Source organism: Pollachius pollachius, assembly GCF_949987615.1.
Source record: "Pollachius pollachius genome assembly, chromosome: 1".
NCBI classification, from domain to species: Eukaryota; Metazoa; Chordata; class Actinopteri; order Gadiformes; family Gadidae; genus Pollachius; species Pollachius pollachius.
In genome coordinates this window covers 47,558,942-47,585,944 of record NC_136934.1, presented here as the reverse complement: position 1 = coordinate 47,585,944, position 27,003 = coordinate 47,558,942, and the positions used below count along the sequence as shown (strand labels likewise).

Below are 27,003 nucleotides of genomic sequence, written 5' to 3'. Positions count from 1 at the left end.
GGCAGGTGCTCGTGACCTCTCCTGCTCATGTATCGGGTCTCTCGGGCTCCGTGCTAACCCTATACCCAAGCCTCAACAGAATGGCTCTCTGAGTGGACGCAGCCTAACAGGCCAGCCAATACTCTACTTGTTGGTGTGGTTCTATTAAAGGGAATGTTGTTATCCAGTCAATGATTTCTGCATGGATTTATAATGAGGTAGTAAATCGATGCACTTTAACGGATATATCGGATGCGTCACACCGGTACTAATGATGTGATTATAATGCACCCACACAGACACATGCTCACCTATACACAAGAATATGCATACTCCTGCGCAAAACACACACACACACACACACACCAACACCGGAAATGACACATCTCTTATTTCATTTGCAAGCTCATATGCACACACACGTACAGCACAGACCACAGGGAACACAAGCACGGATACATGCAGACTCACACACACAACTGATTTAACTGAAGACACAGTTGGTATTCACAAATAGGCCCAGCAGGAGCAATCTAAATATAGCCATTGCACATTTGCACGAGTGACAAAGCGACAAAATAGTAAAAACAAAGCTCATTTACCCATGCCATGCGCAAAGCGAAAGGGTGACAGAGTAAGATAGATCTACAGAGAAGAGTAATCTGGCTGGCTCAGTGTTAGGAACTAATCTATTCTCTATGCAGTTTATTTACTGCTATGTATTTTTAAATTGATGATTTTGTATGATATATCTTTATGAGGAATGTATGCATGGTGATAATATCGTTACCAGGAATGTAAATTCTGAGTTTGTATTATCACTTCAGTGCTTTTTTTTATTATCTGCATTCTGCAATACAATTTCTTTGTGCATTTAGTTAGGCAAAAACAATTTAAAATACTAGACGCAGACTACAAGGTATTGGTTTTGTGTTGAATGATGTGAATGAAAGAGCTGGAAAGCAAAACAGTTATTGAATATAACTATTTTAGTATCGCTAAACCTTTTTAGTTGTATCTCTTTAGGGGGCTGAGAAGCTAGCAACAAATAAATAATACATCAATAAAAATAGAAACTTGCTTTCCTATGCTTGAGATAAGACCAACCGACACCGAAACAGAAACAAAACAGTGTTACTCATTTCACATTACCACCCATTACTATACTTAATAAAATATTCAAACGCCTACAGCCACGGCTGACATTAAATCTTGGCCTGTCTGAGGAGTCTCAACTGTGGCTTTGACGACACAAACTTTGTCCACCAACACCATCACTGGCCAAAAAACCCTCGTCCCTCGTTTCTTAATGCTAACCCACTTGACCGCTAAGCCCTGCCGGGTTCGTATGTGTAACTTCAGAACTCCCCAGATCACCTTACCTTGTTTTGATACTCGGGTATAAAGTGCAGCATCGTCGTCAGCATCAACAACAAAGCCACTCTTTTTCAAGACCTTCTAATCCCGTAATTAGCATTACTATTCATGACATTGAGTGCTAAAGTAGAGCCCGGAAGGAGACGAAGCAACAGAAAAAGGAGACGAGACGCCAGGACGAGTGACTGCGCCGTTGTTCCCAGTCGGTGACTTGTCCATCTCGTCGCGGAAAGGTCACTGCCCCCTCACCCCCAGGTCCCCCCCGAAACGATGCGATTGTTGCAGCTGAAAAGAGGGCTGAGGTGGCTAGCTAAAACGGGGGGTATTGGATGACCACCTGTAAGCGAAACAATCATCGCCGCGCGGCTATCGCTTTACTGAGCGCTTTTCAACAATGGCGCCGGCGAGGGGGGGACGTGCAGGTGGGTGGAGGGGAGCGGTTGGGTGTCACATGATGCGTCCTCACACAGACATAACAAAACCGAAGTATGCAGGGTGGAATGCGAACGCACGGGTACGCAATCATTGATTTCAGTTTTTTTTTTATTTATTGCGACTGCAGCTGTTGTGCACCCCAAGCGGTATTTTAAAGGGGACATCAAGCCACACCAAACTCCAGGGCGAACTCGATCGATGGTCTTGTGGGGGTGGAGCGGCCGTTGTCTGTTTCACTGACCGGCGGGGCAGGGCCAGATAACAAATAAGCGATATATAGTTATTACACAGACCCATAAAAGGAATATTATCATGAGACACCTGCATTAGGAAGTCAAAGGATAATAAGGTTAATGGCGATGGAGACTGTTCGATGGTGGTCAAACGACAAGCATCATGAGAGTGAGAAGAGTGTGAGCAGAGTGTCATCATAAGTGTCAACTTGGAGCGCCAGATCTAGACATGTAGACACACACACACACTCAAGTGTTACCCAGACCCAAATTTCGACACTACAGGCACTACACACAAACAAATACACGCACACACACACACGCACACACATACACACACACACACACACAAATAAACACACACTCGGACAAGTGTTACATAGACACAAAGGTCGACGCTACAGGCACTACACACAAATACACACGCACACACACACACTCAAGTGTTACCCAGACCCAAATTTCGACACTACAGGCACTACACACAAACAAATACACGCACACACACACGCACACACATACACACACACACACACACAAATAAACACACACTCGGACAAGTGTTACATAGACACAAAGGTCGACGCTACAGGCACTACACACAAATACACACGCACACACACACACACACACATACACACACACACACACACACACACATACACACACACACACAAACACACACACACACACACAGACCTAACCCCACACATAATTAAAAATGAATTCCATCAGACTTCACAGTGACATGTTGCAGATGATCAGAGCCACAGATGTGCAATATATAGAGGGTACGAGAGCGAGAACGAGGGTACGAGAGAGAGAGGGAGAGAGCGAGATAGAGGGAGAGAGAGAGAGAGAGAGAGAGAGAGATGGGGCTGCGATGAGGCAAAGGAGGAAATGATTGGAAAGCCTTTTGCTTTTAAGAGCAGTTCATCAATATTTCACTGTGCCTGGACTCATTTCTCCACTCCGAACCGTCTGCTAGTGGGAGCCCACGAAACAGGAGAGCTGCACTTAATAATGGATGACAGGGGGAGGGCTGAGGGGAGATTTTGGGGGGGGGGGGGGGTCGGAGAGAGGGAGAGAGAGAGAGAGAGAGAGAGAGAGAGAGAGAGAGGGAGAGAGAGAGACACACACACCTAAACACACACAAACAGTGTAAAGAGACCCCCACCTCTCAAAGACTCATCTACACCACTCCAGACAGCTGTCAGGACCGCCTCCTTTCTAATTGATGTAGGCCTACATCCAAGAACAGGTGACCCCGGACCCCTTCCCCCCGGCCTGGTGGGTCGGACCCCTCACAAGAAAATCTGTCTCATCAATGCTACATATGGAAGGTTACATTCATTTATTAAATTTCAGGATTCATGCCATGCAATGCCTCATGTTCTGCCATGTAAATGAGTCCCTCAAGAAAGGAAAACATATACTTAATCTTGATAAATGATGGGTTATATATAAATACTTGGCTTTGATCGCTGGTGTCTCCCTTCTTCCGTTACACGGACGATAGGGAGTTTATTTTTCATCTGCCAGGAACTCCTTGTTGCCCGACGATCTATCAAGAGAGAGAGTTGGAGACGAACGGATCTAGCAGGAGGTAAATGTCACTAGATTCTCTGAGCCGAACTGCCTTGGGTGTATGCTCATGAGGGACGGACGGAAAGACACGACACAGACGCGGACCCAGACCGACAGCCAGCTAGACAGATAGACGCACTGGATGGACCGACAGAGCGATTGAGCCCAACCGCTCAAGGACTAAACGATTACTTCGACTCTGCTGCCACCTAGTGGATGGATTAGTGCAACCCTTCAGACCTGCTATTAGCTTTAATTCGACATTCCACCTTTCAATCATGATAAAACTAAACTGATTCATTAATACGTAGCCTCGGTGTTTCGTACGTATCGAAATAATTGTGCATAGTGCTATATGATTGCCAGACGTCAAAATGTTGATTTGAAATAAATATGAATTAATTAACTAAGTTGCGTGACTTTTTTCCAACATTAGCTACATTGCTGCATTACAGTGTTACACTATCAATCCTTGACAATTAAACTACTCGTGTACAATACCTTGAATTAAAGCGATTTAATGTCTGGTTAATAACCCTATGCCAAGATCATGTTTCAGATTTATCAAAGTAAGGGCCTTGCGCAAACCTGCAAACATGTAGGCCTACCTCACATCAAGTGGCGTCAAAGGACCGCCTCAAGACAGGCTGCAGGCCTGTGTCCCCCTAGGCCCAACTGAATATAAACACGGATCTTCAAAAGGCAGAAACGAAAGAAAACAAACAAAAGTATCGCAGCATGGAAAATAGCGCTCTAACAGAATTCATCCCCACTTCCATGAAAACGTTTATAAAATCAAACCTGCATCTCCCTGACTGACTCGGCCGGGACGGAGAGGGTGCTGGGTCGACTCCTGGGGTTGGCCTTGTTGGCTCTGCAACCCCAAGACATTCTGGAAGCGTTCCGCCACTCAATCACGCGTCGCACGAGGTCGGGAGGCCGCGCCGTGACGCATGGAATATTAATTGGTGGTGCGGCTATAAAGTACAACAGCGGTGGAGGTGGAGGTGCACTTCCTTTCTGGGAGCGCACTGGGAATCCCAGGAAATCCCTTTTCCCAGGGATAATAATAGAGGTTTGTTATTGGTTTCCAAGGAGACGCAAACCGGCCAATAGGAGCTGAGATTTGTTGAAAGCATGGTGGAAATGCCATCATTGTGAGTAGATAGTAACATCTATTACACTTAACAGGTACACTCAACAAGTGTTTGTTGACTGGTAGAGCGATTTTTTTAAGGGATTTAATCTATGAATATATTTTATGACAAAAATAACAAATATTGTCAAATATAATTCACGTTTATTTTTTAGGTTTTTGTTAAGGTTTCGGCACTTGTGTGATTGAAGGATCATGGATCATAATGCATGTGTCGGTATGTAGCCTACCCAGTGGCATTATTTGGGTTCATGTGATGTATTCTTAGTTTTATTATACTCTTTGTTTATCTACCTTTTGATTTACCTTTAACAATAAGATACTTTTATTATGTCTTACAACTTCAGGTATAAGTAGTCTCACACTCACCAAACTCACACAGCATAGGGCTATAGACTGGCTTCATAAGTAAACTGGTAAAAAACTTGATGCATTACACCAAGATAATAGTATGCTTTATGTGCGTATAAAGCATAATGCCTAGCTTTAAGTAACCTACACCTATTCTTTGGCACATAAAAATAGTAGGCATATTAATCTTTTGAGAGCAGCATAACCCAAGCGTTCTGGTGTGTATACTGGGTGTTCTTTCTTTATTATGGAGGCGATATTATCAGCGTGCGGTCCAACCATCCCACTGAAGTGACACGTTGAGTCTCGGCGAAATGGCCTCTCCCTTATACACAAAAAACATGCACTTTTAAAATACATCAATTTTATTTGGCAGTATTAGGGATTTTGTTACAAAAATATGACTTAAATAGTGCAACATTTTTATTAAATACAGTTTTGTCTTCCTTATGGTTAATTTCCTCTCCCCAACCCTGATGAAACGCCGAATTGCTTGAACATATGTGCCGAGAATTCAAGGCGCAAACTGCATCAGAACTGATATTAAAGGGCCCTGATATTAAAGGGCCACAAGTGGCCGTGTCCACCTTAATTACTTTATCACACTCACACCTGGTGGTGTAATAGGGCCCTTTAAAATACTTGACGGCGAAAACATGTCACAGTGACAGACACATTCACTTCTGTCCACTGATCGATAGGGGGCAGCACTAACCCAAATACGGTACTTTGAACGCCTACGATGGACAGTGAATAACCGCTCGATGGAGCAAATCGACTCTTTTTCCATCGACGTCATGCATGCTCCAACACAGCAGCTTCAAATCGTATTCCGTTATTAGTGCACATCTCCCCATGGCTGTCCGGGCAGAGCGTGTCCCGGTCAGGAGACGACATCGCGCGGTGCAGCCAGCTGTGATTGACCAGTGAATCGGGAGGAGGGCGAACCCTGCGACGTCATCCCAACCGCGTCTCACACGTAGCCGCTTATTGTGCTGCTTTTCACCGCTCTTATACGTGCTTCCTCCCCCCCCCCCCCCCCCCCCCCCCCCTTATCTTTGTATACAGACCTACATTAACAACAGTGTCTCCCTCACACATCATGCGTGTCGCACAATGCGCCAAAGTCCAAAACGGAATCCCAGGATATCCCCTCCCAACACCCCCACCCATCCCACACAACACCCCCACCCATCCCGTCGTGGTGAGGATGAGGAAAAACCCTCCTCCTCCTCTTTTTTTGTTACCTCCGCCCCCTCTAGCGTTGCCAGATTGGTCCAGATTTCCAACCAAATCTGGAAACCAATCTGGTTGCCAGATTGGGCTTGAAATCTGGACTAATCTGGCAACACTGGCCCCCTCTCTCCCCGTTCACTCCCCCTCATCTCCCGTCCACTCCCCCTCTCTCCCGTCCACTCCCCCTCTCTCTCTCACGTCCACTCCCCCTCGCTCTCTCCACTACCCCTCCTCTCACGTCCCAACTCGGGAGGAGCGCCACCGGTCGGTCGAAATAATTCCCCCCGTTCTCGGCCAAAATGGAGGAGCTTCCTCGCCTTTTAAAGGGAGCACAGATCGCACGCGTGTTACAACCGTGAGAGCTGACCCCCGTTTCAATGGAAAGGCGTTAAACTGCGGTGGCACTGATCCGTAAAGACGCTTGGGATTAACGTTTCTCGGGATTTTTGTCCGATCCGGTGCAGCGCGCAGTGATGAGTGCGGGAGAGGCGCTGGATGAGGCTGCGAAGGACGCGGCAGACATAGCGGCGTTTTTCAAATCCGGTAAGTCAGCTAGAGAGGGGCGAGTCTCCCTCTCCTCCTCGTCTGCTACATCTATCAAACCATACACGCTTTGATGGGTGAGTGGGGGCACATTATTGCCAGGATAGACCCTTAAAAACGTTGCGAGTGAAGGGGTGGATAGCCGTTTTACGCTCGGTGCGTCGATGATGCGCCCCGATCATCAAACGTAAAGCAAGTTACTTATCCAATTCTAATGTATGAACTATCCCGATTCTGCAATATTTTGATGACAACATCGCGTTTGCATGTATAAGGCCCACCTCTCGGATCATGAGCACCCTGGGGTCCGATTCGACCGGGGGTGCAGAGCGAGGGGTGGGTTTTTATGACACTATTCCTGAGGAAATAGGGCTGCGTTGTTGTTCTGACGTTGTATGCGATCCATCATCACTGGATCAGGCAGGCAGGCCCGACGATTTGTCATTTGAAACGGATAAAAAAAAAAAAACACATGGGAAAAGGGGTGAAAACATTTAACACATGGATTTATTTGCTGACCATTAATTCCATGGTGGAGGTGTTTCATAATGCGAGACAGAGGGGCTGATCCGATCGCCTGCTCCCCCAATGCAGGGCTTCTCCTTATACCATATCGTCATCATAACAAATAGGGTAGCGCCACCGGCCGGGCTGCCCCATCCATCCCTCAGCATCTCGACCCTTCCACGGCTTGTTCTGGTGGATCTGCCACCGGAAATACCCGACCCCTTCCACGGGAAACCGAATGCAACTCCACGGCAGCATCCTACCGTGTTGTCAGTCATAAGATGGGCTTCGAGTCGAATGTCGATCGTTTGATTAAAAACGGAACTGATTTCATTGCAATGGGAACGAAGGGGAAGGAAGGGACGACCGTATTGGATCAATTCTGTTTTTCTATAGGGTGTGAGGGGGGGGTCGTTGCAATAGCGTGAAGTGTTGGACCACCACTGCTCATCAAGCAGCTGTCTTGCTCCCTGGCTCTCTCAGCTGTTTCTCCCTCTCTTCTCCCTCTCTGACACCTGGTGCCTGGAGGTCTACCACCCAGCCTCCAACACATACAGGAATAAACAAACTATTTCCCTTACAGCTCTCCTCGGCTCTGCTGGCTTTCTTCTTCATCACTTCCTTTTAATTCCCTGTGTGTCTCACACACGGACGCACGCACACGCGCGCGCACACACACACACACACACACACACACACACACACACACACACACACACACACCACACAGACGCACACACACACAGTATGAATCAGTTCGTTCTCCCCCCCCCCACACACTCCTGTTTTTTACTACCGGAATAGGATTTGCCCCTTGGACTGTTAGGAATGTCGTTTCAAAATGATTGTATTCAAATCTATCTCCTGTGAATGGCTGGACTGCTGCCAGCGCGTTTTGCCATAGCTGTGCAGCCGCTGCTGTAGCTGTGTTACATTAACAACACAAGACTTGGCCCGTGGTGCAGTCGGGGATCTTGGGGATGTTTATACAGGCGGCGAATTCAGTCCATACAGTATCCGTGACGATGACAAAAAGTAGGGTCACATGACCTGCGCTTTTGCTTTGTATACAAATCGGAGGATTGGAGGTAATCCTGCAACAACAGAGAAACGTTACTTGGCTCTGTAACGCAAACAGGCTAAAGAAAAGCCCTTAAGTGGCAATGACACACTTTATTGGAGAACTTACAAGAACATCATTAACCAAAGAAGGACAAACAGTCAAACAAAGTAGGTTTAAGCCACAGGGGCCCATGATAAACCCTGGAGTTTATCTTAGCATGGGATAGGAGCTGGTATAGGGTCAGGGGATTTCATAGAGTTTGAGGCTTTTATTTTGGTAGCAACTAGCTTATAAACACGGGGATCATATAATTGGTAATCAGCCTGTGCTGTTTTACTTGGTGGTTCTCGCTGTAAGCGTCATTCTAGACTTAGGTTTTCTTCCATTGCTGAGAAATGACCTAGTGCGTTATGGCTGGTGCTGCCCACAGACAGACATTAACGGAAACCTATGTATTAATATTTTAGTGTTGATGTAATCTGTCTCCACTCTGCGGCTCAGAGCAATGTAAGACCCTAGCCATGGATTCCATTCATCTGTTCAGTGTGGGTCTCTCTTTCACTAAACCCTATTACAGCATTAAATGAAACATCTATAGCGCTTTAATAACTGCCCTCCGCTGTCTGTCTGCACTGCTTCTAATCTCACAACTCTGCATCTGTTGGTCAAGTGTGTTAGTGCTATGAATTCATCGGCATGACTCATACGACTGCTGACGACCACATCTCATTGACGCACAACCATTCAGGTATTGTGTTGATTGGCGGCGCATCCATCTGATATCTTATTGGATGTGTCCATCGCGGTGGTGGTGGTGTTCACAAGCAGTTAGAATGCCGCCAGTCTGGCCCCGGCATTCGTCCTAATTGCTGCTCTCCTGCAGTGTGTTGAAAACCTTGGCACACAGCTGTGTGTGTGTGTGTGTGTGTGTGTGTGTGTGTGTGTGTGTGTGTGTGTGTGTGTGTGTGTGTGTGTGTGTGTGTGTGTGTGTGCACATGCACGCATTGGTGCCCCAGTCATTGAAGCTCAGAATGTGGAAAATTCCTCCGGTGAAGGAAACCTGGCTGACTGACTGACTGCCTGACTGTGACTCTTAAGTAGCTGATTGGTCGGCTGAATGGACTGACATATGTTGAACGGTCGGCTGAATAGTTCACTTGCTTGCACACGGGGAACAGGTGGGTAGCGGGCGGTATGGTTGGTTTGCTGACTTATCAAATGGACAAAGTGCCTCTTAATTAACCGCCTGGCTGGTCAACGCCTCTGTTGATTAGCGACCAGCAAACGCGAGCTTAAGCGAAGAGCTATTGTTCTCACCGGCTTTAGCTTTGTGTTTTGACGACGGCACAGCCATGACTCCAGTGCAGTAGATGATTAGGATGTTTGATGACCGAGCTTTTTGGCTGGCAATGACTCGTGACTTATTGCTGACCTGTTAAACACAAACAAAGTTTGACATTCCCCGAGAAGTCAGTGCCCTGACTAGATGTTTGAAAACGACTACGTTAGGTTCTGGCTTTTATCTTTCGGTTCACAGTTCTGTGTCGGTTTATAAAAACCAATTGGTCTTTAAAAAAAAAACATTCAATTCCAACAAATTCACTGTATTGTATCGTTACCATTAATTTCAGTTTGATCCTGAAGTGAACAGATGGGGCTTTGGCTCTGAAGCCCACATGGTCGCTGTGGATCACAGCTTGTCTTCTGACTCACCCCGATCACTCCTTCAGCGGCATGGAGCCCGAATCCACAAATCGTCACCATATAATATCGGGGGAGTCGGGGATGTGTGCGTTCTGGAGGTATTTGATCGGTCGTCAATGACGTATGAGACATTTTGAGATCGTCTGGATTTGCTGCCTGCCTTTTGTTGGCTTGTATTTATGGGCATGGCAGAGGAAGAGAGGAGAAGGAAATCATTGTATTTAGGGTGTCAGTGGAGATGATGATGTATCAATAGGGTTTCTATTGATTCTACAACCAAACTCAGAGTGAGCCGTCTCAGCCATGGTTCACACAAAGCCTATCATGTGTGTTTGCTACTCATAATCAGGGGAACTTTCTTGAGCCAATAAACACATGATGTAGCATGGAATGAGCAATGGCACAGGACAGGCTTTGAGTGAGTGGGATATTTGTGTTTGTGTGGATGTTGTTTTTTCTCATGTGTTTGTAATTTTATGACTGCAGTACGTGCTTAAAGGGAGATCTCTTAAATTATCTTTTAATACAATGAACAGATGTTTGCCGTGTGTGTGATTCACAGAAGCAGTACACATAATTATAATTATGTTAATATCAAGATGTGTTTGTCTTTATGTACATTGCCATGCCTGCATTTAACTACAAGTCTTTTAGAAATGTATAAAGGGTCCAAGAATCATCATTTCTAGGTATTTTTCTTTTAATTGACCAACATCCCTTAATCAAAAAAGACGGGAGTCAATAGGCAGCAATGTTAGTGTTACCCTCCATTTCGGCTGCTTTCACTGGCCTCCTCTGAGTCCAGGGCACGCGGTGGTGATGTTAAAACCGGTTTATGGCTGAGGTTTGCCATGATAATGCTACAGCGCAGGATGTATAACATGTTGGAGACCTCCCACTGTGTGTGTGTGGCGATGGCTGGTTGAACCCGTGCACACTGATTGCTCAATGTGCAACAGGTGTGCAGCCCGGCCCAGCCCAGCCCAATCAGCCTGATTCGGGCCAGGTGAGGCGGCTTCAGCAAGCCATCGTCTGCACTCGTTTTCACTGAATAAAGATCCTTTAAGTCTGATAACCGTATTGCTTGTCGGGTTGTGTCCTTTGAAATCAACAGCATGGAGCACTCTTGGACTTGTGGTTTTGTTATTGTGAAAACATAAAAAATAGACACTTTAATGGAGTGGTTGAATAACACATAACACAGCCTGCAGCCTAGACATTTTCTCAACACAGAATATCTAGAGGCTCCCAGTTGGGCTCCTAGGCCTGCAACACTAGTGTCCTATTCCTAGTTATAGTACATTGTCGTATAGTCATAGTGCAGGCAGCTGACCATTACCTTCAGTAGGTCAGAACAACAGCCAACCGTATAAAACAGAGGGAGCACAAATGTATAAAACACCCAACTAAATTCAGCATTCGCGATCCACTGACCTTTCCCATTTAGATGCTCATTCCCAAGACAACACACCGCCAAACTAGCTGTGGAGTACAGTAGCTGAACCGTTTGGCAGCCAAATGAACCACTGCATTCCGAATACCCTGCTAATGCACAGACCTATACGGTAGGACCTGTTCTAACGTAAATCTTTCCACAGGGCTTTGTCCGCGCATCTAGACATGAAAGCAAGTGGAAGCAGGAGAGGATTAAATATCTGTGGAGTCATCATGCGTGAGAGTCAGTGCCCCCTATCTGGCTGTTCATTCATGAGTCCACCAGACATCAGACACCCGTCCCCCCTGTCACCACCACCCATGGCTTAATGGGCCGTCAGTTAGCCACAGAGTTCCAGTGTTTTGACTAGCGCGTGAAAATGGCTGCTATTCCTGTCCGTGCTCTTGACCTAACGGTGCTCCTCATTGAACCTCCTTCTGCTGCTCTTCATTTGCTGTGTGTGTGTGTGTGTGTGTGTGTGTGTGTGTGTGTGTGCGTGTGTGTGTGTGTGTGTGTGTGCGTGCGTGCGTGCGTGTTTGTGTGGTCTATAGTCTATCATTTGTTTTCGTTTGTGGTTGTTATTTTTCTCAATTGAAGGGGAAAGATTTATCAGAGGTAGACGAGGTCAGTACCTGGGCTTATCCATTGTGGTTATCTAGGGTGTATGAAATGGGTGGGTGTATGGATGATGTCATTGGAACAGCAATACTCTGCGATGCAAGACACAGTGTGTACTAGAACTCGTTGTCTATTCCTCAACACAGAAACACAACAATAGAATAAGTTGATGGATAGAGTGAGGATAGAACAAACTGTACCACCTGCAGCAAGGGAATATCTTGGACACCATTCTTTGTCCACTCAGACACACACACACACACACACACACACACACACACACACACACACACACACACACACACACACACACACACAGACACACACACACACACACAGTTCCAATTAGTTATTTGTAGAGCTACTGCCTTCCCTCCACTGCGGTGATATGTCCCTGGCTGTCGCCGTCATATATACCCGAGCAGATACACAGATCTTAAATAACTATATACACTGAAGACATGTATCCAACAGACAGAATAAAAACAGGAATGTAGTTAAATATGCATAATAAAGTTTAGAAGACAAACGGGAGGAGGGAATGTAGAAATGTAACCGACACTTAGATTACTCTCTGTGTATGTATGTGTGAGAGAGAGAGTGTGAGAGAGAGAGAGAGAGAGAGAGAGAGAGAAGCCAGTAGATAGCGAACGAGAGAGACGTGACATACATAGGCCTTAAAAGAGAAGACAAACACCCGTCAAATTACAGAGTAGAGCTTAGGGTGGAGTGTGGCCTGGGAAACGTACCCTGCTGTACTGCATAGGCCCTTCCTGTTTCATCCACCGGGCAGCTTAATTGTCAGTTGGTCAGAGCTAAAGACAAGGCCCGGATTGGCAAAGCCTGCACTGTTAAATTGTCTGGGGCCTTCCTGCATACACACAGTAGGATATGTCTTGTCCTCATTTCCAGAAGCATTATTACATTTTCTTTAAAGTCAGATGAGGTTTTTTTTAAGGAATATTGTTTGACGTATTGCCTTGTATTCTGGGGCATGAAAGGAGTTTTATCTTTTCCAACCAAAGTTCAGGCTGAACCTGAGCCAAGGTACTATTTCTAAAAGAAAATGTTTTTAAAGTTTTTACAAAGCTATGGTGCAGTGCTGGCGAGAGCATTAGCAAGACGTGAGCCAGCCTGTGGTGGTGAAACCGGGTACGACTGACATCGAGAACTTGATTACACAGTAGCTGTCTGTAGCCAGACCCATAAACTCCTCACTTCTAGTTTCCATATTATCTGCCTCTTAAAACACATGTGGATCTGACTTTGACTTGAGTTTGATTCATGCACGTTTCGCTTTTCCACTTCGGAAACCAGTAATGATATTTTCAATAGTCTACAAATCAATGTCTGGTCGGGCTATCTTATTTCTGACGTTACTCATGCCTACTCTAACAGCGCTTATAGCGGTGTCAGTAGTCCAACCATTTAGACTGGTGTTTGCTTCGATAGCTTACTGACTATTCTCAGTCACATTTCTTCCATGAATCATGCATCCTTATTATTTTTTTTCTAAAAGCAACAGAGAAAGAGCTAGTAACCGACAACTGCCAATGTTAAACCCGGGGCCGGAGCTCAGGTCTACATTAGCGAGCAGAAAGTTGCCTAGCCACTTTGCTCGGTGTACATAAAACGGGGGTAGTACGCTCACAACACGGACCAGATGCTCACGATGCGTGCACCAGCTTGTTACTCCCCTACAAGTGTTTATTGGGGAGAATTTAATGGAGAGAACAATCAGGAGAGAGAGAGTGTAGCTCCCCCAGAGCAATTACCTGTTTTACAGCCAGACGTGGCTAATCGATTACAGTGGTGACTGCTGACCTCCTTGGAGCTGACACACACTCTTACAGCGAGGGGGGGTTGTATAACAGCCCCTATCCCACCGAATTATGAGGCATTAAAAGGCCATGTAGTGCCTGGCGGGATTTGGAAAATAACGGAGACACAACAGGGGATTACGACTAATGAACCTTGATTTGATATTCTTTTTGCTGAACGGATCGTTTTCAAGATGAGACAAAATGAAATCCAAATTACAAGTATGGAAGTGATCATGTTTGTCTTCTTTATTAAGACCGCTACTGAAAAGAAGGTTTGTTTAATGTGTATCCCGCTGCTTAGCTTGAGGCTGGTAGCATATTTGACCTGCTACTGGTAATCCTAAATATAAGCATACAACAACAAGCCCTTACTGGAAAAATGACCACAGCAGCAGACCATTTCATCCATTCAGGTTGAGATCCGCACTGGAATCAGGATATTGACTACTGGGAGGGTAATGCATCTGTGGCCCGGTAAGTGTAGCCTGGGGGAGAGTTTTTTTATTAGCACACGCACACACACACACACACACACACACACACACACACACACACACACACACACACACTGAGGTACCATGCACTATGCCTAGGTTGCAAAGAGGTGGGGGAAGGAAGGAAGGATTAGAGAAGGAAGGTTTGAGTGAGGGAAGGAATCAATGTGGCTGTGTCTAAGCCTATGTCGCATCCCTGTTCCTCCTCCCTCAAAGCCCTCATGTGATATGAGACAAAACACACCGATCATCATCAGTCAGCGATGCCGCCCGCCTCCTACTCATTCCTCTTGGCTCTAGTCCTCCCCCTCTTGTCTCTCCTCCATCTCCTCTTCCTCCTCTCCTCCTCCTCCTCCTCCTCCTCCTCCTCCCCTCCAACTGTGTTGTTTTTTGTAGTGTCACTGTAGCGGTTCTTTGCGGTATCGCCTGGTTTAATGCTGATACGCGCCAAATATCAAAGTCATTTTGATCCGATGCCGTCATATAATCTCCCTTCCCCTAAGAAAAATATATATTTCTGGACAATTTGATAGCAAGATAAAAATATGTAAAATAATAAAAAGCAATCGGGTCTTGTATGGATAAAGTGTGTGTTATAGTAAGAAAATAATCCTCAAGGAATTCCTGAGGAATCTGAGCTGGTGCCATGTCATGACATGACGTCATCGCCTTCCCCATCTCTTGAGTTCAGCTGCCTGATTGGCTGAGTTGACCCTTTGATGACGGCGTTGTTCGGGGGGGGAGCTGCCCGGCTGAAGGGCAGCCCTGTTGTAGAGATGTGAAGATACGGGTGCGTACAGTGTGATGCGTGTACGCACGGTCGCTACTCATGATCGCTGCGCAGCGCTACGGCGAATTACAAATGCAACGGATTTCGGCTTTGACTCGAGCATGTCCGCTCCTGTTGTCGCCACACTGAACGCTTTGTCTCCGCCGACGTCTATGTCCTCATCTGGTTTCCATTCAGCATCACCCCCACCACGTCCTCCACCCCCACCACCTCCACCCCCTGCGAGCCCTTCTTCTCACCACTTCCCCAAATCCCCCCAACCACCACCGCTGAACTCATCCCATGGTTAGAGTCCACCACATTTCTCCACAATCTATGCTCCACAATCTCTCTCTCTCTCTCTCTCTCTCTCTCCCTCCCCCTCTCTCTCTCTCTCTCTCTTCCTCTCTCTCTCTCCCTCCCTCCCCCCCCCTCTCTCTCTCTCACTCCCTCTCTCTCTCTCTCTCTCTCTCTCTCTTTCTCTCTCTCTCTCTCTCTCTCTCTCTCTCTCTCTCTCTCTCTCTCTCTCTTTATGTCGCTATCTCTCTCGCCCCCCTCGTCCATCCCACTGCCCCGGTGCCCTTTGTAAAGGTGTAGATCACATGTCCCCCCCCTGTGCCCACCAAATCTCTTCCTTCCTCTCTTGCCCCCCCCCCCCCCCCCTCCCCTCCTCACCCCCACGGCCTTCAAGCTCAAGGAAGCATCTGGATCGAGTGTGTGTAAGCTGTACGCCTCCCGGAATGCTTTGACCTCCGAACCCTCTACTCTCTCTCTCGCTCCTGCTCTCGCTCGCTCTTGCTCACTCTTTTGCTCTCTCTCTCTCTCTCTCTCTCTCTCTCTCTCTCTCTCTCTCTCTCTCTCTAGCTTGCTCTTTCTCTCTCTCTTTTGCTCTCGCTTTTTCTTTCAGTCACTCTTTCTCTTTCTCGTTCTCTCTCTCTCTCTCTCTCTCTCTCTCTTCTCCCTCTCTCTCTCTCTGTGGCTGCTGTTTCTTCAAACGGCAGCCACAGACACATGCGGTCCGAGGCCCCCCCAAGGGTTTTTTGAAACACACTGCATTGAAGAGTTGGGAGAGAGAGACAGACTGTGACAGAAACTGTGTCGTTCTTTTTTCAACTGTTGCTTTGTCAGTTTCTCATCCTTTTATTCTCCTTGTCCCTGTGGCTAACTCTCAAGGTGAAAGAACGGGAACCTTTCTCTCTATACTGATTTTCGTTGTGTTTTTGTCTTTTGTATGGTTAAAGACAATACTGTGTACTTATTTGCCTTATGGTAACACACGCAAAGTCATTTGCGGCTTTAAGGGGACATTGGAGCCTCCACTTCTGGCTTATAGTCTGTCTTGCTTATTTCTTCTGTCCTTCTCCCCTCTGATTATATGCTTCATGTTTTTATTGGACAAACCCAGGGCTCATCTTAGTCACAGAACCAACCCCACAATGCACAGCCCCAGTCATAAGGGAATCAAAGCATAGCCTGCAGACTGTGTGTGTTTGTGTGTGTGTTGCGTGCGTGTGTGTGTGTGTGTGTGTGTTTGTGTTCTGTGTCTTGTATTTCTGTGTTTGTGTGTGTGTGTGTGTTGTGTGTGTGTCTTTGTGTGTGTGTGTCCTTTGTGTGTGTGTCTGTGTATGTGTGTGTGTTTCGTGTGTGTGTTTCTGTGTGTGTGTCTTTGTATTTCTGTGTGTCTGTGTGTGTGTCTGTGTGTGTGTGTGTGTGTGTGTATTGACACAAGCCTATGTGCCGCCTTATGGCTGTTGTCTCGTGTCAACAGCTGTGAGCGCGGTCGATCCAAAAGGGAACTGTGGCGGTGGCACACATGCTTACACACACGTACACGCGTACACAACACACATACACACGCACGCGTGCACACAGTGCAACACACGCGCGCGTGCACACAGTTGGCGCTAACATTTCCTCACGTCTTTGAAAAAAGCTACATTTTTGCAGGCCCTGTCGCGAGGAGGCAGGCAGACCTGCAGTGTTCTGGCTAAAGCCCTGCTTAGCCTCTCTGGCTCGCGATGAAATGGGTCAAGGATCAAATGCAAATCCGGCCCTTGTTACGTTGGGTTTGTTCGTTTTTTGTGTTGTTTTAAATAAATAAATGATGAAAAAATGTCACCACCTCCTATTTACTGGCTGACCTTTCGGCCATCAGTCCGTTTGGGGAGGGGAAAGAGAAAGGAAAGGGCATGATTTGAAACCGCGGTGAGATGACGGTAATAAGTGTGCGAGCGGACAGTGTTTGTCGGTACACTAAACACAGAGTTGCTTTTTTGTGTTAATGGGGAAATGCATCCAATTCCCTGGGGATATAAATATCTGGTCTTAAACCCTGATGCCCTCATCGCGGGAAAGTTCCATCACATGCCTGGAGAGAGAGAGAGAGAGAGAAAGAGAGAGACAGAGAGAGAGAGAGAGAGTATATATGTGTGTGTGTGTGTGGTGAACACAAGAGATTACTGTCTTCCCACTCTTCTAAATATGGAACAGTGTACATCGTTCCCATCCTCTGAACTGTCCTGTTATCGCTGGTTGACCCGTACTCCTCTTCTCCATCCTCCCCTGTCAATGACACACTTGTTCACACTGAAGCGCAACACAAACCTACCCCCTCTCTGAACTGTCCTGTTATCGCTGGGTTGACCCGTACTCTCTTCTCCATCCTCCCCTGTCAATGACACACATGGTTCACACTGAAGCGCAACACAAACCTACCCCTGAACACCGTTATAACCGATGTCTGATTTGTGTCGGAAGTTGTGACCTGGAAAATCGCTATTTGTGTCATGATTTGCCAGGTCACTCTGACGAGTTACTCTCAGCCATGGGTGTCATGTGATGGTGGACGCCTCGGCGCAATCGCATCATAAAACCAGACACGAGATGGAAGATATGGACTGATCTCATACAGTGAGATAAAACGTTTATCACAGCCATCTTTCTCTGCACACATGTTTTCCTTTTAATACACCGAAGATAATATCTGAAATAGAGTCACGCAATTTAAAAGGGGATATTTTTGTCGTATTTTCATTCAGAATGCAAATGAAAAAAAAAAAACGTTATGCATCAAAGCAGGTCGGAAGCTGGTCAAACACACACACACACACACACACACACACACACACACAGACATACAAACACACACACACACACACACATATATATATACACACAAACACACACACACACACACACACACACACACACACATACACATACACGTACACACACACACTCTCGTACAGGTGTGCGAGCAGGTTAGCCTAATCCCGCCTGCTAGGTGCTGTTGCCATGGGCCAAGCTGTTCTTTCCACCTCGGAGGCTAACCGGGAAGCAGCGGCGGCGCTAAGCTCTGAGCAATGTTTTCATCCCTCGCTCTCTGCTCTGCGGTCATGTGGCGCTACAGCGACCTAGCATCTCGCACCCGCTGACCCAGAAATCACCCTGGTCCTCTCCTTCCGCTCGCGGGCAACTAGCCGCGGCTCGGCGGCCATGACAGTCCAGATGAAAACAAAAATACATTTGGTGTAACTGTAGAAAAAAATAAAGGGGTTTTGAGACTTTTGTGTGTTTTGATGTGCACGCATGTACACACACATTAGACTCACGCTCGCGCACGCACACACGCCAACCAAATGTGTGCCTGTGAGATCTCTCTCTCTCTCTCTCTCTCTCTCTCTCTCTCTCTTTCTCTCTCTCCTTCTCTTTCCTTTTCTCCCCCTCTTGAACTCTAGCTCTCTATATACATATTGGCCGGCTGACATAACTACTAGGGCTCTGGCAGGAGTAACGTAGGTGGCTTCAGAGATGTAGGAGTAAGATGGTATCCTCGTTGCTTTGATTCAGAAATAACCAGCCTCAGGCAACGTGGGACAGATCACGTCCGCACCAGTCAAGTCGAACATTTTCATCATTACGCCAGCCAGATTCCTGGGGAATTGCTGTGATAGAGAAGAGTTTTTCTTTAATTAATCATTCATTTAATTTGGTCATTTGGTGTGCTCAAAGCGTGTGTGTCTGTGCGTGTGTGTGTGTGAGCGTCTGTGTGTGTGTGTGTGTGTGTGTGCTGCGTGTGTATGTGTATCCATTTGTGTGTGTGTGTGCTTGTCAATGCGCACACTTGCGCGAGCGCGCACGTGTGTGTGTGTGTCCATGTGTGTGTGTGTGTGTGTGAGCTGCCGCATGGTTAATGCTGTTTAATCTCAGGGACTATCCTGATCCTCAGATCAAAGAGTCCCTCCCAGTCTCCTCTCGTTCCCTCTCTCCTTAACTTCCTCTTATCTGTACTCTCTAATCACTAGTCCCTGACTTCTAACACAAAGCTCTCTCTCTCTCCTTCTCTCCCCCTCTCTCTCTAGATTGCTCTCTTCCCAAATGTGATCCCAAACTGGACGGCCCGGCTCAAACTCCAGGTACACGCTGTTCCATTAACGTTCAATTCAATCAATTTGGTTCTTCTTTGAAACAAAAAACCGGCTCGGATCTCGCGCTCCGGGGCCGGAAACCTGCCTGTGTAATGTGGTTACGGTCCACTTCTCCACACACACGGCCCCTGCGTTTGCCGGGCCCGGGCCCTCTGCGCCTGGCCGGCCCCTGATTACGATAAGGGTCAGGGGGGGTAATGTCATTTGTGTCCCGTGTGTGTCCACTGTAATTCCATGTGAGAGTGGGAACCAGTCGGGGCCCCTTTCCTTTCCATGCTGTCCATACGGGTGACACATGGAAACTAGTCTGTGATCAGCTCACTCACCCTCACTCACCCACAGCTGCTCCTCACCCCCTGAGAGAGAGAGAGAGAGAGAGAGAGAGAGAGAGAGGAGACAGAGAGAGAGAGGAGACAGAGAGAGAGAGAGAGAGAGAGAGAGGAGACAGAGAGAGAGAGAGAGAAAGAGAGAGGAGACACAGAGAGAGAGAGAGAAGGGAGAAAGAAGGAGATAGAGAGAGAGGCAGACAGACAGACAGGGGAGAAAGAAGGAGAGAGGGAGAGAAAGAGAGAGAGAGAGAGAGAGACGTGGAGAGAGAAGGATAGAGGGAGAGAAAGCGATACACAGAGACAGACAGAGAGAGAGAAATAGAGAAGGTGAAAGAGGAGAGAGAGCTACAGAGAGAGAGAGAGAGATACACAGAGACAAACAGAGTGAGAGCGAGAGAAAGAGGAGAGAGAGAGCTACAACGAGAGAGAAAGAGAGAGAGAGGGAGAGATCTCACCAGCACACATTTTGTTTGTTGGTGTGTGCCTCGATGTATGTGTACATGTGTGAGTGTGCGTCTATGTGTATGCGTGGCGTGTACATGTTTTTCGCGCACACACACACGTGCCAACAGCGAGAGCGACGTGACCCAGCGTCTTCTTAAAGTGAAATGTTGTGTTTCCGTCGTGAGCTGTTACGTCAGCACACCGCGGTCTTCCAACCCATCCCCCCCATCCGTCATGTCCTTCTGCCCCGGGTGCTCTACACTCTCCCCCTCTCGCCCTCGGGGTGGGTCCATCCCACCCCCCTGGGACACACACACACACACACACACACACACACACACACACACACACACATGCTAAAAATAGCATGCGTTGCCTTTTGGCACATGATGCTTTGCCAAGTGTCTCGTATTGCTGCAATCACGCACAGATCAACCCGTAGGCCCACCAACAGCCTACCGGCATCCTGCCACAGGATTGTTTGAAGTTTCCTTATCCCGTCCTCTCTCCCCTGGAATCAAATGCATTGTTTCGGGGCCAGGAGAGTGAGGAGTTTCCATAGATTTGGCCTGGAGTACTGTTGATGGCGGATAGCAGCACTGGAAAGACAATGGCAAGTGAAACGTTCGAACAATGCAGCCTCGAAACGAACCCAGGCATCGATCATACTTCCCATTGAAGCATTTGATAATAAAACCGAGCATGTGCCACGCTTTTCCAACCGGCAACCCCTCTAGCTGCCAGAGGTCCATGGGGCAAGACATTCATTAGAGTGTTGTTGGTCTCCTAGAGGTTACTGGGTATGATGATACGTCTATTTTTTGTAGTCTTTCATTTTGGAGACAGTTTGGGCCTGGTTATATGTGCCATTTTGCTTATCCATTGGTTTTTGTTTTTAATTAGCGTCCATTAATGTGAGGTACAGTAGGGCCAGTGGAAAGACACATGTACAGGACTCGTGACTGAAACACAACATGCTCACTTCTCAGGCTCCAGGCACTTACGTTAACTGACCGCTAGTTAACTCTTGCAGGCCCGACCGGTGATACAGGCCGAGGCCGAATTATGAGACTGTTTAGCAGTTTAGCAGTCACAGTTTCACCCAAAAAGAGTGTCGTATGAATATGTTTTTTTTGGAAGAGAAAATTCGGTTAGAGATGGTTCAATGTTTGCATTTCGTACTCTTCCAAAATGTATTGATAGGGATCTAACTTGTCAACCTGAACCACATTGATGCGACCACATTTACATTTCTTGAGTCCAATTCAGAATGTATCCAATGCCCAGATTTGGGTTTTATTTTACACAATGGACAAAAGCAGCACTCAGTTCAGTCAATGTTTCCATGCATTGCATGTATTTCTAGGACTGAGTGATTCATTTTAGTCATTTATTATTGCTTGACTTTCGTTGGTGGTTTTATATTGTGGTGTCTGTGTTACGTGCTCGTTCGAGCCTTTAGGTGCCTTCGTGTCTGACATTGCGCAAAAGAGTTAATGTGTTCTGTAAAGGTAATTATATATATACACATTCATTAAGTTATGGTGGACCACCACACCTTTTATCACAAGGCTATAAGTCAGGCCATTGTTTTTCTTATTCCAAATTGAGCACACAGAAATATAATTAATGCTTATAAGCGTTGGTGTTTAGCTCCCGCTGGTGTGTTAATCCACAGCTATGTATATGAGGTGTATTGTGACGATTACGTCAGATTACATTGGGAGTTAACAGTTACAGAAAAATGCAGCTACAGTAGTAACCTTTTTTTTTTTTTTTTTTTACGTTTTTCGTTCTTAATTTTATAAATGGATGGTTGGTTTGTTGAATTTACTTTGTTAGACTATTTATGCAAGTGCATTTTTTTATTTTATTAATAAATGATAATAAGACATTTTTGTTGTGGCAGTAGGTTCTTATGGAGATTAGAACTGTGTATTTACACATTCCCATAAATTCGCTCTCTCATTTACTCCCCCGTCTATACGCGTGAGTAATAATTCATAGGTAAACAAGTTAGCCTGTCGGGAAATTAATAAAACGGACAAGCTTTCGGCAGTTGATTCCGGGGACACATCGACGATGTCGGACACACAAAGCCGTCGCTATATAATCCGTCCCGAGCTCCGACATCCCGCCCGTCAGCGGGTGTCGCCGGAACACGTAGCCTCGCTGACACTTCCAGCACACCTCCGCAGTGACTCGCCGCTCCTGCTGTTTGCTCGAGATGTCCCCGTCATCAACGTCCCCAAACCTCACCCCTCCCCCCCAGTCCGCCCAACGTCAACCCTGCGATCAGACGCCTGGCGACTATTTGTGGCCGGCAAGTGCCAAATGCGCAGCGTGTAGAAAAACAGAGATGGGCGCGGAGCAGACACTCCAGTGGCTGTCTGGGAGTGATGTGGATCTAGGACGCCAACTGTCACCTCAACGCTGACATGGAGCCCGTCTGCCCGCGTCTGATCTGTCAGCTCCCTCCATCTGTCTGAGCCCCACAGGACGCACACACACGCACACGCCCACAGGCACACGCACGTGTAGACGAACGTGCACTGCACACACATGAGCGCACAAGCGTGCGCACCAAAACACACACACACACACACACACACACACACACACAAGTCTAGCAAACATACACACACACATGCCCATACACATGCACGCACACACACACACACACACACACACACACGATGAACGCGCACTGCACACACATGCACACACAACCATAGACACACAGCGTCTAGCAAGCATGTATGCACACATATGTGCACGCACGCACCAACACACATACACCCGCACACACACACACACACACACACACACTACACACAGAAACTTGCATGGACCAACACGCATACATAAAAACATACAGACGGCACGCAAATAAAATAAAAATCGACACACAGTTCACACACACAAACATATACACACACACACTTACACATAGAGAGACTCTCTCTGCAGTGTTACTATTGGTTTGTTTACAGTATTCCCCTGAGACTTTGACAAATGTTGCTATGATTATCCAATGACCACAAACACACACACACACACACACAAATACACATGCACAAACACACGCGTACACACAAATACACATGCGCACACACACACACTCACAAGATGATGCCAAACCACAGACCTAACAAGCACCTTTAAAACATGATGGTTTATATGGTACCGCCCACGCTAAACAGCTAAATAACCCAGGCCGGCTAGGACCACACAATCCAAGCTGGGTGATCTTATTGTCCAGAGACTCACACTAATCAGCTTCTGACTTTGGCAGGGTTACTGTATACTGTGTGCCAAGTTCAAACAATAGGACTGTGTTAATGCAAGGCAGAATATTCAGAGTTACCCCAGAATATTCCACTTCCCTCCCTTCTCCTCTCCTACCCCCCACAAACGATGTACTTTCGTCTGAATCCGAATCTGGTCTCTCCTCTTCTCCTCCTCACAGACCTCTCTGTGTGGTTCCTATTCAACAGGGCCCTAAATGTTAACCATGTGCTCTGTGGCTAGACGGAAAACACACACACACACACACGCACACAGGCACACCCACACACACACACACACACACACACACACACACACACACACAATGGAGGAGAATAAATTGTGTTCTGCTGTGTGCGTTAATGTTTGTGTCGGTGTGTGCCTGTATATGTGAGTGTTTGTGTGTGTGCTTGTGTGTGTGTGCCTGTCTGTATGTGCTGTCTTACCTGTGACTGTTAGAGCGTACCGGCCCAGTCAATGGAAGCTTCACTTTCTCTTAATTAGCTTCCACATCCCTGGGGTGCGAACACGCAGTACCTGTAAGCAACACTAGCCCGCTGGATCCCTATGGTAGCGTAAGAGAATGCATGCATAGACGGCTGAACGATTGAATTAATATATGAACGTAAAAAAGGGATGTTAAGGAAATCCGAAAAAAAAGGGTAAAATAGGAATGAGGGAAGGCAGAATGAAACACATGACAAATAAAAGAATGAAGGGAGGTTTCTAGTCCCTTGCGTCATTACACACACCACACTCACTCACTCACTCACTCCCTTACTCCATCACACACACACGCTTCTTTGAGTGGAGTTTGAGTGGCCTTATGCTTCTCCCGCCACTAATGTATCCCCGCACATGTGCAGCATACACGACTGGGATTACAATTGTGCGGCGAATTGTGTGCGGCTGTGTGCACGTGTCCCTGCATTTGTGTCCCTCACACGTGTCTGCAGCTGTGTGGTGCCTATGTGTGTAACTTGTATGCGTGCATATGGGTGTGTGTGTAAGTGTGTTTTCAATCTTCCGGAGCACAATTTGAGCCCTCAGGTGTCATCGAGAGAGCAAGGCAGGGAGATGGAACGAAAATTTGAAGAGATAGAGAGACACAGAGAGGAAGAGGGAGAGAGAATGAGCAATGGTACCTGCCAGTGAGTGAGATATTGAGATCTGTGAATCACATTAAAGAGCACATTGGGCCCGCCTGAGGCCCACTGAGAACACACACACACACACACACACACACACACACACACACACACACACACACACACAATCTCACACACTCTTCAAAACACACAAACGTTTGAACACTTGCTTACTGATAGACATGCTTGCTCTTTCGTTCTCTCTCTCCCTCTCTCTGTATAGTTCTCTCTCTCTCTCTCATTAAAAAAAATAAATATATATATATATATATCTGCACAGATAAACACAGAGACACCCATGGGTAAACATATTGGTTTAAACACGAGTAAAATGCACACAACTCTGCACATTATGCAAACATGCCACCATGCTCCCCGCTAATGGGCTCCATCTGTTGTTGGTGTGCAGCATCCCGCCGCCATGGCGACGGGATGCTCCTCCTCAGACTTATTACTCCGCTCCTCACAACATATTCTGGGAGAAAGTCACACGCTAGCGCTTCTGGCGTTGGGGGGGGGGGGGGGGGGGGGTAGAGGATAATGACGGGATGATCTGTTTAAAAGGTTCAAGTTTAACAAGGTTACCTCCATCCCTGGGATGCCGGTGGAGTTATATGCCAGTTATATGTGCAAATGACTCTGTCCGCAATTGGCTGCTTGCCGTCGCTTCCCTGTCGTCATTGTGTTAAACCAGCCAATAGCGCGCCCAGGGGGAAAAGCCAGCTTGGTGATTGGCTCCCCCGAAAAACGTATCTGAAGCAGAAAGAAATGTAATGCTCTTCTTCAGACCTTTCTGCAGGGCCAACTCAAATCGCCGGCAGAATGGGCGGGGCGACCCATTCTACAGCGCACCTATGCGTATTTTCTTTCGATTGCTTTTTCTTCACCTGAGGTGCTTCTCGGACAGCCCCTTGTTCATCCTCACTGAGAGGACACTGTGCATTAGGCAGGTCATCTCAATGGCATTTAAACGTTAAACGGTGTCATGGTTGTGTGGACAGGTTGCCGCTGCAGTCCTTCCACGTTTGCGTGAGTGCATGGTGTGTGATGACGAGAGCTAATTACATTCAGCGGACGACTCCAGCAGAGGACGTGATAGATGCTAATGCATGCCTCAGGGGTCAGTTGTAAACAAACTTAACTCAACATGCACTCATCTCGTCTTCCTCCATGCCTCACTTTGATCCCCCCTCCCCTCCTCTCAAGTCCCACTTTATCCTCATAGCTCTCTCGCTATCTCTCTCTCTCTCTCTCTCTCTCCCTCCCCTCCTATCTCCTACTACTACTGAAGTCTCGGTTGTCGTCGTGGTCAGTGTACTGATGTACGTCGTAAAGGAAAGGTCACACTCGTGAGGCTTGTCCAATCGCTGTAAACCCTCGGTCCGATCCTCCAATCGTTGCTAACCTCTTCCCCCATTGGCCGGCCGGGGCTGTTGGGGGAAGGAGGGGCACGTGGGGCCGTGATGAAGGAAGAGGAGGAAGAGGAGGAGGAGGAGGAGGAGGAGGAGGAGGACAGATGTATGTGTGTGTGTGTGGGGGGGGGGGCTTGGGCATGCTTGTCATCTTTTGACTCCGGGGATGCTAAGTGCTCTTGGCTGCCGGGTGATCTGGAGCGAGCGCTGCAGAGAACGAGGAGATTGAGATTATGAGGCTGTTTACGATTACGATGAGCATATTTGCTGAATTTGTGAACGGTTTACGATGACGGTTTGCAGCGCTGGGGGGGTGGGGAGGGGAGGGGGTTAGGGACGTATTTAAAGAGCGTTAGAGCCAGGCGATTATAGGGTATGGTCGGTGATGCGGTGGAACCCGTTTGCCGCCACATTGGTCCGGTGTAGGGGGCAGGATGCATAGGCGGCTGATTGGTGATGGACATCTTCCCTGCTACTGTGTGAGTACTTCTATTCACTCATGGTCTTGGTCACGGTACTGCCAAACATTCTCCTTGGACCTAGAGATGACTCTCTTCCTCTCTCTGACTGAAAGGGGTAAAGATAGTTTGCATTTTGCATTGCCACCGATTCTGAGGCCTTCGCAATCCACTGAATTCTTTGTCG

The 27,003-nt window shown here is 47.2% G+C and overlaps 1 protein-coding gene across 1 annotated transcript in view; it reads left to right on the top strand.

Moving 5' to 3' along the window:
• The first annotated feature begins 6,794 nt into the window (after positions 1–6,794).
• The window catches only part of LOC307080559 (triple functional domain protein-like), a 132,815-nt gene continuing 112,606 nt past the window's right edge, over positions 6,795–27,003 (top strand). The window contains 2 exon segments of the mRNA XM_079743321.1: positions 6,795–6,897; positions 19,672–19,725. Of these exon segments, the coding sequence (XP_079599447.1) occupies positions 6,828–6,897; positions 19,672–19,725 (124 nt within the window). The 5' untranslated portion in view covers positions 6,795–6,827.